Source organism: Nicotiana tomentosiformis, chromosome 10 (assembly GCF_000390325.3).
Source record: "Nicotiana tomentosiformis chromosome 10, ASM39032v3, whole genome shotgun sequence".
NCBI classification, from domain to species: Eukaryota; Viridiplantae; Streptophyta; class Magnoliopsida; order Solanales; family Solanaceae; genus Nicotiana; species Nicotiana tomentosiformis.
Genome location: NC_090821.1, coordinates 74435887 through 74448282, shown reverse-complemented (window position 1 = coordinate 74448282; position 12396 = coordinate 74435887). Strand labels below are relative to the sequence as shown.

The window sequence follows — 12396 nt, the reverse complement described above, 5'->3', positions numbered from 1 at the left end:
CAATTCAATATCTGAACACACTCCTAAGACCAAAACCACCCTACGGAGCCATAGGAACAGTCAAAACTCCATTCTGGAGTCGTCTTCCCACAATTTAAACTATGGTCAATCCATACGACTTAAACTTCTATTTTAGGGATTATGTGTCTCATTTCACTCTGAAACTAAAAAATAAATCCTCCCTGCAAGTTACGTAACCACAAAATGAAATAGAGAGAGGAATAAATAAGGGTTTGGGGCTAGTACTCTCAAAATGACCGGTCAGGTCGTTACATATGTTTATCTTGTTGGGACCCACTGAGGTCATATATGATGTTGAGTTATATGTTTAAATTGTAATTTCATACTCAGTCATATTCATTCATTTCATATCATAACTTAGTCTCTATTTCTATTCATTGACACATTATATTATCATTTTTAGGCTTATTTTCATGATATATTTTAGCCCGAGAGATTGGAGAGATTGATGACTGAGTGAGGTCGAGGGCCTGATTGTGAGAATATTTATGGGATCGGGATGTACGTCGCAGCATGTTTTATTGATTCATGCCATGATTGGCTTTTTATAGCGCTTGGGCTGGATCCGCCCCTCCGGAGTCTGCACACCCATAGTAAGCGCAGGTACCTACTGAGTGCGAGTGCCAAGTGATTGAGAGGATTGAGTGACTGTGAGGAATGAGTGATTGGGAGGACTGAGTGACTGAGCATGCTGAGTGAAATTTCTACTCAAAGAGCATGCATATGATTTTATCACTATGTTGCATTGCATTTGCATGCACATTGACATGTAGGCATAAAGATGTACTTTTCTCATGCCATTTGATAATGAATTTTTTTATTGTGGAAGAAAGTTTTGGGAAAAATCATAGTTTTCAAATTCACTCATATTTTGGTGCTTTGGTGAAAATAAATGAGTTTTACTGTCATTTTTGAAAAACATGCCTATTTTTCCGGAATTTTAATGAGCGGAGCATCATCTTGAATTATTAATTGTATTTTTTTATTTATATTGCTTTGAGTTGTTTTCCTGGTTGTTAATGTTGGACTCTGTTGTTGTCCTTACTTTCAATCTAATGTTAGGTTTGTTACTTATTGAGTACATGTGATCGGTCGTACTCATACTACACTTGTGCACCTTGCATGCAGATTTCGAATGTTGATGTTGTTGTGTATGACGGGAGCTGTCATTGAAGATGTACCTACGATTCGGTCATAGCTGCCTCTTGTTCTTGGTAGTTTTAGATTTATTATTCTGTTCATGTATATTTCAAACAGATGATGTATTTTATTTCATACCATCTTTGTAAATTCTAAATCTTATAAGCTCATGATTTGTACTACCATTCCCTGGAAAGTGTAATAAAGTCAGTTATATTATCTTTAGTTCTCAGTTAAATCTCCTTTGAATCGGATTGTTGTTATTTGGCTTACCTAGCAGGTGAGGTTAGGTGTCATCACGACTAGTTGGATTTTGGATCATGACACCCTCTTAGGGACTTAGCCTCGTTGAGGTTTGTCCCACCACCATTCAAAGTTGCACGTGGAGTGGCTCTGATAGCATCTTTATCACGTCCCCAATTTAGGACCGTGACTGGTGAATAGGAGCAAGTGCTCCCAAGTATGCCTTATCGGTATTTTATAGAAAACCGAACAGAGTTTCCCCTGTTATTGGATTATCCAAAATATTTATTGTCTCATAAACAAATAACAACCAGACAATATCCACCTAAATCAGTCATAATCTTCATCAACTAACCACAAACGTGTTTTCACCAATATTACCAACCTCTTCAACATAATAAAACCAAAGCCAACTAAAAAAATACGGAAAGAAAGTGCAATACTAGTAACTAGTCCATATTAACAAATGAATACTCACGACACTAATAAGATAACTATGGAGCAACTCTAAGAGTTCAAAAGAAAAGACTATAGCAAATAAATAAAATTCTTTGCCCATACGAACGATTATGGGGCTCACCAGGAGCTATCAACTCGTGTACTCTAATTAACAAAATCCTCGATCGCGTCAACTGTTGTCTCTGTAACAAAAAAATAACGGGGAGTGAGTCGCTAACTCAGTGAGTAATAACACTTAACCACAACCATTTTTAATGGGGACAAATCAGAAAACATGTCTTTATAATAATAATCAGAAACTATCATAAAAATAAAATGTCATCTCGAAAACGGTAAATATAATCAGTCTATTCATGTGCTTTCTGTAACAGAAATCAATTTAACAAATCGGTAATAAACACGGTAAACACTGTCTCATAGCAAATCTTTATGTTTGGGAGGTTTCCAAGAAATGATCATGTAATCTGTATCACTATATGGACCCCTTCGTAAAAGGAGTCAAATATAACTGTAGGTCCTTACTCGAGGGAAAACTATAATTGTATGCTAGTTCTATCTTCCCACTAGCGAGGGTTATAACTGTAATCGGTAATCTATAAATACAAGGTGCACCAGGTCTAACGAACCCGCCGTTAGCTACGAGATCCTTCAAGGTCTCTTCTCATTTATACTTTTCTTTGTAAATAGTAAATATTCACATGAAAGCATTTTCAAAATAGTAGAGGGCATTTCAGTTCTAATCAAATCATGTAATCCAATTCTAGGTAGTCATATCTCAAGTCTAGTAATAGTGAGAACATTTTTAATAAATGTAAACATCTCAAGTAAATTATTCAGTACTATATCAAGTAAATGATTTGTCCCACATGCAATTTCAAATATTCGGTAACACATTTTATTTTTAAAATAATGTATAAACCATGTAGGTTATGAAAATACAAATTGCGGTAAGATTACTGATATCATCTGTAATATTTCAGTCCGCTAGTGATATTATTCGTTCTGGGCCTAGCTAGGCTCTCACGGGTTTAAAACGCGTCACTAGAATCTAAGACATGTCTACTTGTATACCCAACATCTTTCCCGTATTTTGTCGATATGAGATTCGCTTAGGATATCAAATAAACCCGTAAAAGCCTAGACATAGAGCGGACAATATCACTGTGCAGCCGAACAGATGTGTACATACAAGACCTACCAAAGAATCTGAAGATAATTACAAAAAGAGAGAAGGAAAAAAAAAAAACTGAAGATAAGAATCAACGTGGCAACAACAATCTCCCGTAGAACACATTACTGAAAAATATCCTAAAATCTTAATCAAGTTTCAAGAAGCTGCTGTATTATTGGAAAAGGACAAGGGCCATATCTGCATAATATTATTGCTCATCCCTACGTGGCAAATGACAAGACAAGGAACACAGCTCTGACCACCACGTGGCAATGAAATATGATATACTTCTTTTTGCATATAAATAAGATAGATGGTTTGAGAAGAATACATATACTATATTTAAGTAAATAATTATAAGGAGGAGATTTTGTTGAGGTGGTATTGAGTAAATAATAGTAATGGAAGAAGGTGGAAGTACTGTTAGAGAGGAGAAAAAGAAGAAAGTGATGGTAGCAATTGACGAAAGTGAGTGCAGTTTCTATGCATTAGAATGGGCACTTAACCATCTTTACAATTCTTTGCTGAATTCAGAGATTCTGTTATTCACTGGCCAACCTATTGCTGATTATAGCTATATCTATGCTTCTTCTTTTGGTGTTACCTGTAAGTTTATTAATTAAATTTTCTTTTTTTTCTTTATTAAGATGATTAATTTTATGCTCTTTTCCTCGTTGTCGTTTGATTTTGATTTTGCATATGGTTGTTTGCAGCGCCAGAACTAATAACAAGTATACAAGAAAATCAAAGGAAAGTAACCAATGCTCTGCTGAAGAAAGCTAAGGATGTTTGTGGTCAACATGGGGTATTTGAATTTTACTTGCATTGTTCAGACTATAAGTAAGAGTAGAATATTTAACTTATACACACTAATGGTGTAACTTTTAAACTTTGATTAACTTATTGCAGCAGATTTACCTTACTAATCCCAACTTTTTCTAGATAGTTACATGCACCGTCGAACCTCTCTGTAACAGTCTTATTTGTTTCGGATATTTTTTGGCTTGTTTCGGATATTTTTTGGGTTGTTATACCGTACTGCTGATATAGAGAATATATATATATATATATATATATATATATATATATATATATATATATATATATATATATATTATAACATAACAACATAACATAAAAAATTGGCTCCAAAAAACGATTGACAGTTATAGTGAAATGTTGTTGTAGAGAAGTTTGAAGGGGAGTCTTGGAGCAACGGTAAAGTTATCTTAACTTGTCTCCATGTGACCCGTAGATAACGGCTTTGAATCACAGAAGCAGTCATTAATGTCTGCATTATGATATGTTATCTACATGATACTCTTGGGGCGGTGGCTCTTCCTCTAATCCTGCATGAATACAAGATATTTTATGTATCGGACTGCCGATGCTTTATGTATCGGACTGCGGACTGCCCTTTATTGTTGTACAAAAGTTTTACTTTAGTTATTATTTTAAGTAGCCTTGAAGTTAAACTTCACGATAAGAACTTGTATACTACAACATGACCACTAGAAGAAGAAATAGGGAGAAAAGGGGAAAAGACTAGAGTGGTCATAGGCGAGCTAGGATTTGAAATTTGTAGTTTCTGAACTTAGACATCGAACCCATAATATATTTTAGTTACTGGGTTCGCAATTATATATTAATGCAATTTAATAGATTTTTTAATACGAAATCCTGATAGCGATGCTTGTTATTCAAGTAATCAAGTATATACACAAGCTTAAGTATTGCAAAATTGATATGTGCAGATAGTTGCAGAGACAATGACACAAGTGGGAGATCCAAAGGAAACTATATGTGAAGCAGCTGAGAAGCTTCATGTAAATTTGCTTGTGTTAGGTAGCCATAACAAGGGTGCTATACAAAGGTCAGTTTTTGAATTTGCTGCATTTCAGACTCTGGACATCTTTAAAATGTATAAGATTTAGCTTTATTGAGCTTGACAAAATATTTATTTTATTTTGTAAATTGAGAAATAATGTTGTTTTTCTTTTTAAACATATGTAAAACAGGGCATTTCTGGGAAGTGTTAGCAACTACTGTGTTCACAATGCCAAGTGTCCGGTTCTTGTTGTGAGGAGGACGTCGTGAAAGAAAGGAGGCAGGAGCGGAGCTAGAAGGAAATTACTATTAGATTTGTCCGAAATCCTAACTAAATATGTATAAATTTTAAATTTAGAGATTAGTTTTTAGCTCTTTTAAGTAGTTATTATAGAAGTTAGAATCCATAAAGTTTAAATTTGTGGCTTTAAGAAGGTTGTGTAATGTCTTATATGTTTGATCTTGTGAAGGACCATCTGTTATTATGTGATCTTGTAAAAAATAAATCATTAGATTGAAAAACTTTTGTCTCAATTAGAAAAATCAATCTAACATTTGAAGTTTCACTTCAAAAGGTAAATAGAAATAGATTCGAGACCATAAAGTTTTGAATTATGTTCTGATGGATGGATTCAAATAACTACTCTTATTATTAATAACTTCTATTATTAAAATGTGTGTTTAAAGGATGCCTAAAAAGCTAATATTAATATTTTTTTCATAATAATAGGATATAAGAAATAAGTTTTGACGAATAAAATTATTCGATATGTGTGTTGGTGGTAACTATTTTATTAAAATGTGAGTAAACTGGTTCGGACACCACCGTTATAAAATAGATATAGAGAATATAGAAATGTCACTGCTCAATCTCCTCCAAAACTCGTATAACATTATCAACTCTTGTGTCTTAATTGTGTGTTTTGCAAATGCTGTTAACTTGAGCAAATATGATTAACTATGGATATCAAGTAAAAAAGGCATAAAAATGAATCATGAATATTTTCCTTTTTATTTTCCTCTTTTGTAGGTACATCTAATTCCAAAAGCAAAATTAATAAGCTTTGTAACACTTGTTCATTATGCAAAGAAAGCTGGCATAAAACATTTAACCATAAAATTTCCATTTAGATATTATTTCTTGCCTTGATTGCCCTAATATTTTTCTTAAACAATATTTATAAACCAAATAAAGCATATAATAATCTCCTATACTCATTCAATATCCTTTTATGTAATAACCGTTACTTTTATTACTCCAATGATTATCATAATTCTATTTAGGAAAGTACCACGTATTATCATTCATTCTATTTCAGTTCAATCCATGATTTAATAAAAATAAAAATAAATCACTAGTGTCTATATCAGAAGCAACAAAATTTGGATTTGGCTTGTACACTATAAACTTTCTATAAGAAGGTGATTTGTAGCTATAAATAACTGAATTTACATGCACAGGACTTAAACTGGTTTTTTTTTCTCATCAAAAGACAGAGAAATGGGAAAGGTATTTTCTGGGCAATTTTAGAGACATATATAATATTTATCTGAATCTTATATGCAATTTCTTTGGTACTAATTAAAGAAAAATGAAAATTGCAGGGAAAACAGCAAATGAATCAACAAGAAAACAACAAAGAATGCAACAATGGCAATAAAATGGAAGAGAAGAAGAGCACAAATGAAGAAAATAAGAATAATTCAAAAGGGGTTATTATCATATTGGGTGTTTATATTCATTGTCAAGGTTGTAAACAAGAAGTGCTTAAATCCCTTAGAGGCTTTGATGGTATAGTTTTTCCAAACCATTTTATTTTAGAACATTTCTTTTATAGTGTTTGATTCAGTTTGTGCGCACCTATATTAGTCTATCTGTTACCTCTTAGCAGTATAGATATTGAGTAACTCTATCCACTAATACTTAGAAAGAAAGATATATTTAAGCAGTTTGAGAGAATCACGTAGAATTTTTTTGTCTCTATTGAAATTTAAACTCTGACATTTTATGATAACAACACCCTTAAAGTCCATAATTCATGTTTTATTATATCTTGAATTTTTTTATTATATATTCAATCTTTTGGAGTATAATATAATATTTTTCTCTCTCAAATTTAGGTGATAATTTTTTTTATATCTCAAATTTAGGTGTGGAGGATATTGAGGTTGATGAAAAGAACCATAAGGTGGTGGTGAAAGGGAAAAGGGCAGATCCTTTGAAGGTGGCAGAGAGACTGAGAAAGAAGAGTGGTAAACATGTGGAATTAATATCTCCAATAATTCCACCTAAGAAGAAAAAAGAGAAGAAGGAAATAAAACAAGAGGTGGAATTTAACTCTGTAATTTTTTTAATTAAACAGATTTTTTCAAGCCATTCTCTTATTCCTTATTTATTAATACTTAATAATAAGGTATTTTCATTTTTCAATTCTAATAACTAAAATCTTTATCATCTTTTTTCATTTACTAATTTATGTTTTGTCCCTTTTTTTTGGAATGCAGCCTAAGGTGGTTGAAGTAATTCTGAAATTATACTTACACTGTGAAGGATGTGCCAAAGATGTCAAGCAGTGCATTCACAAAATGCCAGGTATATTATTCCCTCATAATTATAGTTGCTAATATAGCAGATTACAACTTGTTTGGAGTGAGTCGTAGTTGTTGTAGAAAAGATAGTTGTTTAAATTAATTCTTCCTCTTTTCCTTTTTGTCCATTATTTCCATTGAATTAGCATTGTTTCCCAATTTTTTTAGAAGTGAAAATTGAACCAAAATACTCCACTTTTCTAAATAATTTTTTACCATACTAGTTTATGACAAGGCCTTTTTGAGTGTCACTAGTATCCTAGTTATTTAGATGGAAAATTATGAATCTTAAAAAAAGTAGCTTGCAACATGAGAAGAGAAACTCCCACTCTTAATTTTTAAAGCAAAGCAATTGATCATTAGATTTATGAAACATACACTGACAGTATAAAGATTCAACATAGTTTAACTTATTATAGCAAATTTGCTATTATATGAAGTTACAAATTAATGCTTATTATAGAGATTTACATGTAATTATCATATGAGCAGCTTGGTCGTGTGAATATCTTTTACACCGTGTCGTTACGTTTGACATAAAATTTTATCATTTCCGTGGAGGGAGTTACCTGTAATTATCTATGCATGGCTTGGCTGTGTGAATATCTTTTACACCATGTCGTTAAGTTCGACTTAAAATCTTGTTATTTGCTGTGGATGATGAATGAGTAGGAGTTCAAACTGTGGATCCAGATATGAAGAACAACCTTGTGAAAGTTAAAGGATCAATGGATCCTCAAAAATTGGTAGAATTCATCAGCAAAAGAGCAGGGAAACATGCTGAGATTGTCAAGTCCAGTAAAATTGACAAAGAACAGAAAAGTGAAAAGTCAGAATCTGATAAAAATAAGGCTTCTTATATTAAAAAAGATTGCTCCTGTAAGCATGGATATCCTTATCCACCTCAGCTTGTTTATGCCCCTCAGCTTTTTAGTGATGAGAATCCTAATTCTTGCTCCATCTTGTGATCTTGTATGAACTTGTGATGAAGTTTCACACCATTTTACACTGAGTTTAACTTATACAGTAAATATCTCTATAACATCCTCGTTTGTTCTATTTTATGGCTAGTTGTTATAGTGAAATGTTGTTATAGAAGACATATATTATAACATAACATAAAAATCGGTTCCAAAAACACCTTGGCTTTTATAGTGAATGGTTGTTATAAAGAGATGTTGTTATAAAGAGGTCTGATTGGATATACCGACAGATGTCATGTCGTTCAAATGGTATTTACGAGTAATCTTTCATAAGAGTGGGATACTTACTACAGCTATTATGTATTTATGCCAGGGGAGCTGGGATTGGTTAAATGAATCTTCACCATCTATATTGCTCAATTTAAACTCAGTCCAATATTACAAAATAATACTAGAAATTTTCCACATTTTCAAGTTCTATAAGACTGAACTCTGCACACTATGTTCATTTTTTAACCTCAATGCTCTAAGGTGAGCTGCTGTTAGCTTTATCAGAAAAATAATGCAAGGACGAAAACTATATCAGAGGTGCTACATTGCAGTCAAAACTAAGCAACAGATTCATAGCATGCCCTACTTGAGGAGCATGACATAAGGCGTGCTAATAAGAATCATCGTGTAATTGACTTATATGGTCGATTAAATATCTCAATGTTAGTTGAGAAAAGGAAATGTGTAGGCAAGGAGAGTATCTATCTGGCTGGAGACAAGATATGAATTATCAAAGTTAACGAAAAACTACTGCTATAGCACGAAAAAGATTACTACAATACAATGATGTCTTAATTCAAGTAACAATGTAGTAGATGTTTACAATTTATTGTCATGTGAATATGCGGTTTAGTGTAGCAGCTAAGCGAACTCCACCTTGAGCTAGGCGTTGTTGGACAATGGGGAAACGCGTGAGGAAATAGTCATCTGCATTCCACAGATAAGCGTTTCAACAGTTAAAAGACGGCGCTTGAAAAGAATTATGTGCTACTAGAAGAAATGATCAGGCAATTTTGGCGAAATTTACCTTCCAATGTTGAACCTTCACTGACTCCTTTATATGCCCAGGCACAAGCAGCTTTGATACCTTCAGTTGCATATCTGCAGGAAGCAAATTCTTAGTATTACTTTACGATAGAATTCTTGAAAATTGAAAATGTTTTTTCTATCTGTTATTAGAGTTAAACATACATATCAGGGCAGGCTTTCTTGTTACCACTGCAGCTCTCCCATGATTTTACTTGATCTGCCCATCCAATCTGTTTAAGACGAAATTCGTCACAAATACTGACAACTCATAAGGTATTCAATTTTATTTCCCTTTGCTCTTTCTAGTGAATGTAGAGGACAAGAATTGATGGTTCTATAGTTTTATTTCCTGTAAGTTAGGAGCTATGTTGCTCGAATCCTCCAAAAATACCACTACACCTGTGTCGAACACTAGACACACACCTGGCGGTATTATTGGAGGATTCGAGCAGCATAGGTTAGGAGCAAGTGTTATACCGAGATGTTCTTCTGAAGTGCATTGACTAGTTCATCTACGTTAGAATCATCATATCGTTCTTCTGCAGTTTCAATTATGTTTGAATCCCAGACCTGTTATAAGAATTAGTTTGAGAAAATGAGAAATGTGGAGGAAATTAAATTGTATGTTAAGGCAATTTAGCCAAGGCAAAAAGGCAAGAAAAGGCTTACATGATGTAAAACTGTTTTTCTAGTGTACCAATGAACATCTATTGTATTGGCTCCCCTGTCTGATGTAAATCCCACATGCAGAGGCTGCATATGAAGATAAAACTATGGCCTCAAATTGCAAAAACTATTAGTAATATATTTTGGAAAAAAACTTATTTATTCAACATTTTACCTGATGAATGTCCCCCATAAAGTGAGAAAGAAAGAGAAGTGATTCTGTCAAATTGTCTGATAATTACACAAAAAATATATAGTCAAAATGCAGTTAGTATCAACCTGCTTGCAATACAAGAATGAAACAAGCAAGATTTAGCATAAAAACATTACATGTTATAGCATTTTCATTGGCGCTGTTATAACTGAGTAGCTGGTCAGTGTAATTGTTGATTGCTCCTGCTACACATCTATCTGGAACTCCATTTTCATCTTTACAGTCCCCTGTATATAACAACGACTGTGCCTTAGTTCCAAATAAGTAAGGATCGAATATATGAATTCTCACTGACCATGTTTCTCCAATTAGAAGCAGAGCCTTGGAGCAACTGTAAAGTTGTCTCCATGTGACCTTTAAGTCACGGATTCGAGCAGTGGAAGCAGCCACTAATGCTAAGCATTAGGGTAGGCTATTTGTATCACATCCCTTGGAGTGCGGCCCTTACTCGGACCCTGCGTGAACGAGGGATGTTTTGTGCACCAGGCTGCCCTTTTCATATTTCTCCAACTAAAATCATCTCGGGCCATTATTTTGAAATAAAATGGCAGCTCGATGCACTAAACTCACGCTATAGCAGGGTTCGGAAAAGGGTCCGACCACATTGGGGTCTTATGTACACAACCTTACGCAGTCTTACTTTGTATTTATGCGGATGGTTGTTTCCGTGTCTTGAACTCATGACCTCCTAGTCACACGGTGACAATTTTTACCCTTGTGATAAGGCTCCCATTACCAATATTGTACCATATGAAAATAAAAATAAAAAGTACTAGAAATTCGCTATATTTTCTACTGACATATATATACAAGTTATACAAAATAAGTAGTCCATCACTACATGCTATTAGTACTAGAAAAAGAAGAGGAATTAAGTATCAAATACTTACTGTTGTACTGGTAAGTGCAGAGATTATCAGGGGTATCAATATAATGAAGAGCTGATGACCAATGATAACGAAACTTGACATGGTCAGCCCATATACACACACTTGCCAAATCACCATTTGCAGATTCTGGCAATAACTTCTCAACTGCATCTGCTGCAGCTTGACTCAATCTTGACTGTCACAAATAAACAAAATCAGATTAAGTCACAAATGCTACCTTAACCCCATCCCAAGAAATACAAGGAAAAAATCAAGAGTTAATTTAAGGCCCTTTTAACCGAGTAACACGTGGAACGGGATGACACATGATGTAAAAGATCATAACATGAGTGATTCGACATATTTGGATTCATATATAAGATACATCGACGGATAAGTCATTGGTTTAAATCCGATAAGGGGATATGTAAAACATTAGAACCTGAGCAATTTTGCAAACAGTGTAGTGACCATCCAATCCCCATCCATGGACTACTGGAAAAAGAAACAAGAAAGCTACAATGGGCAAGAACACATTAAGTTTAAAGTATTCCATTTTTGCTACTCTCAAACTGAAAAATACCAAATTCACAAGCTACTTTTTAGTCCTATATATAAATAAAATAGGGAAAGAACCAAAAGTGGCTGGTGTGAACTGTATGAATACATGAAAAAAAATCAAGAAAAATTTAATGTGGCAATAAAGTTAGATATTGACATTTATTTCATGCATGCTAAAGGACAAGCTTGATTTTAGGAATTAAAGATCAATAAAGGCTAATGATTTGATGAAATCTTGGTTCACATTTGGTTACTTGTTTTGTCAACTTTTTAGTATCATTATATTGAATATTCTTTTGGTTTTAAAAGTTTAAAGATATTTTTTTTAAAAACACTTAAAAGAAAGAAAAGAATGAAAAGGTTGCATGATTTAGTAATCGTGTTTGTAAAGGAAAGCAATTTAATGAGAGTCATGAGACATATATAGCGTAACGGCTCAAATGGATTCTTTGGACTTTTTCTGATTTTGCTCATTTAATTGATTTTATTTTTTATTATTATAATAAGGGGGGAAAACAGAATCTAAAAGAAGGATAATGGTGACATGTTCAATCTTGGAGTTTAATATGGGAAGGATATGAAGTTGTAACAGGAATTATTTCCCTTTGCATTTTGAGTCCTCCATTTTTCAGA

The 12396-nt window shown here is 33.4% G+C and overlaps 3 protein-coding genes across 4 annotated transcripts; 2 read left to right on the top strand and 1 right to left on the bottom strand.

Annotated features, from left to right (window-relative positions):
• Window positions 1-3350: 3350 nt before the first annotated feature.
• Window positions 3351-5395, top strand: LOC104117592 (universal stress protein A-like protein). Its single transcript, XM_070187675.1, has 4 exons — window positions 3351-3640; window positions 3748-3839; window positions 4789-4907; window positions 5053-5395. The coding sequence occupies exons 1-4, from the start codon at window positions 3436-3438 to the stop codon at window positions 5129-5131; spliced, it is 495 nt and encodes a 164-aa protein (XP_070043776.1). The 5' UTR covers window positions 3351-3435; the 3' UTR covers window positions 5132-5395.
• Window positions 5396-6362: 967 nt separating this feature from the next.
• Window positions 6363-8418, top strand: LOC104114232 (heavy metal-associated isoprenylated plant protein 8-like). The gene is made up of 5 exons (XM_070187141.1): window positions 6363-6371; window positions 6467-6653; window positions 7013-7203; window positions 7367-7454; window positions 8123-8418. The coding sequence occupies exons 1-5, from the start codon at window positions 6363-6365 to the stop codon at window positions 8416-8418; spliced, it is 771 nt and encodes a 256-aa protein (XP_070043242.1).
• A 743-nt stretch (window positions 8419-9161) lies between these two features.
• Window positions 9162-12060, bottom strand: LOC104114240 (endonuclease 2-like). Of its 2 annotated transcripts, none has more exons than XM_070187319.1 (9): window positions 11921-12060; window positions 11224-11398; window positions 10450-10560; window positions 10295-10350; window positions 10123-10206; window positions 9931-10023; window positions 9616-9683; window positions 9452-9525; window positions 9162-9351 (listed from the first exon to the last, which is right to left on the bottom strand). In XM_070187319.1, exons 1-9 carry the CDS (start codon window positions 11933-11935, stop codon window positions 9257-9259), a joined length of 771 nt encoding a protein of 256 aa, XP_070043420.1. In that variant the 5' UTR covers window positions 11936-12060; the 3' UTR covers window positions 9162-9256. The 2 variants fall into 2 exon arrangements, with proteins under 2 accessions (XP_070043420.1, XP_009622928.2); XM_009624633.4 differs by lacking the exon at window positions 11921-12060 and adding an exon at window positions 11645-11836 and having other exon boundaries at window positions 9163-9351.
• Between the last annotated feature and the right edge of the window lie 336 nt (window positions 12061-12396).

Bases quoted from the DNA above. Each gene is read 5' to 3' on its own strand.
- LOC104114232 (XM_070187141.1), top strand. The intron at 6,654-7,012 runs GTATAGTTTTTC...TCTCAAATTTAG, and splicing joins ATCCCTTAGAGGCTTTGATG to GTGTGGAGGATATTGAGGTT. The intron at 7,455-8,122 runs GTATATTATTCC...ATGAATGAGTAG, and splicing joins GTGCATTCACAAAATGCCAG to GAGTTCAAACTGTGGATCCA.
- LOC104117592 (XM_070187675.1), top strand. From the start codon at position 3,436: ATGGAAGAAGGTGGAAGTACTGTTAGAGAGGAGAAAAAGAAGAAAGTG. The intron at 3,840-4,788 runs GTATTTGAATTT...TGATATGTGCAG, and splicing joins ATGTTTGTGGTCAACATGGG to ATAGTTGCAGAGACAATGAC. The intron at 4,908-5,052 runs GTCAGTTTTTGA...TATGTAAAACAG, and splicing joins AACAAGGGTGCTATACAAAG to GGCATTTCTGGGAAGTGTTA.
- LOC104114240 (XM_009624633.4), bottom strand. From the start codon at position 11,758: ATGGAATACTTTAAACTTAATGTGTTCTTGCCCATTGTAGCTTTCTTG. The intron at 10,351-10,449 runs GTAATGTTTTTA...TGTAATTATCAG, and splicing joins CAATGAAAATGCTATAACAT to ACAATTTGACAGAATCACTT. The intron at 10,024-10,122 runs GTAAGCCTTTTC...TTCTTATAACAG, and splicing joins GAAAAACAGTTTTACATCAT to GTCTGGGATTCAAACATAAT.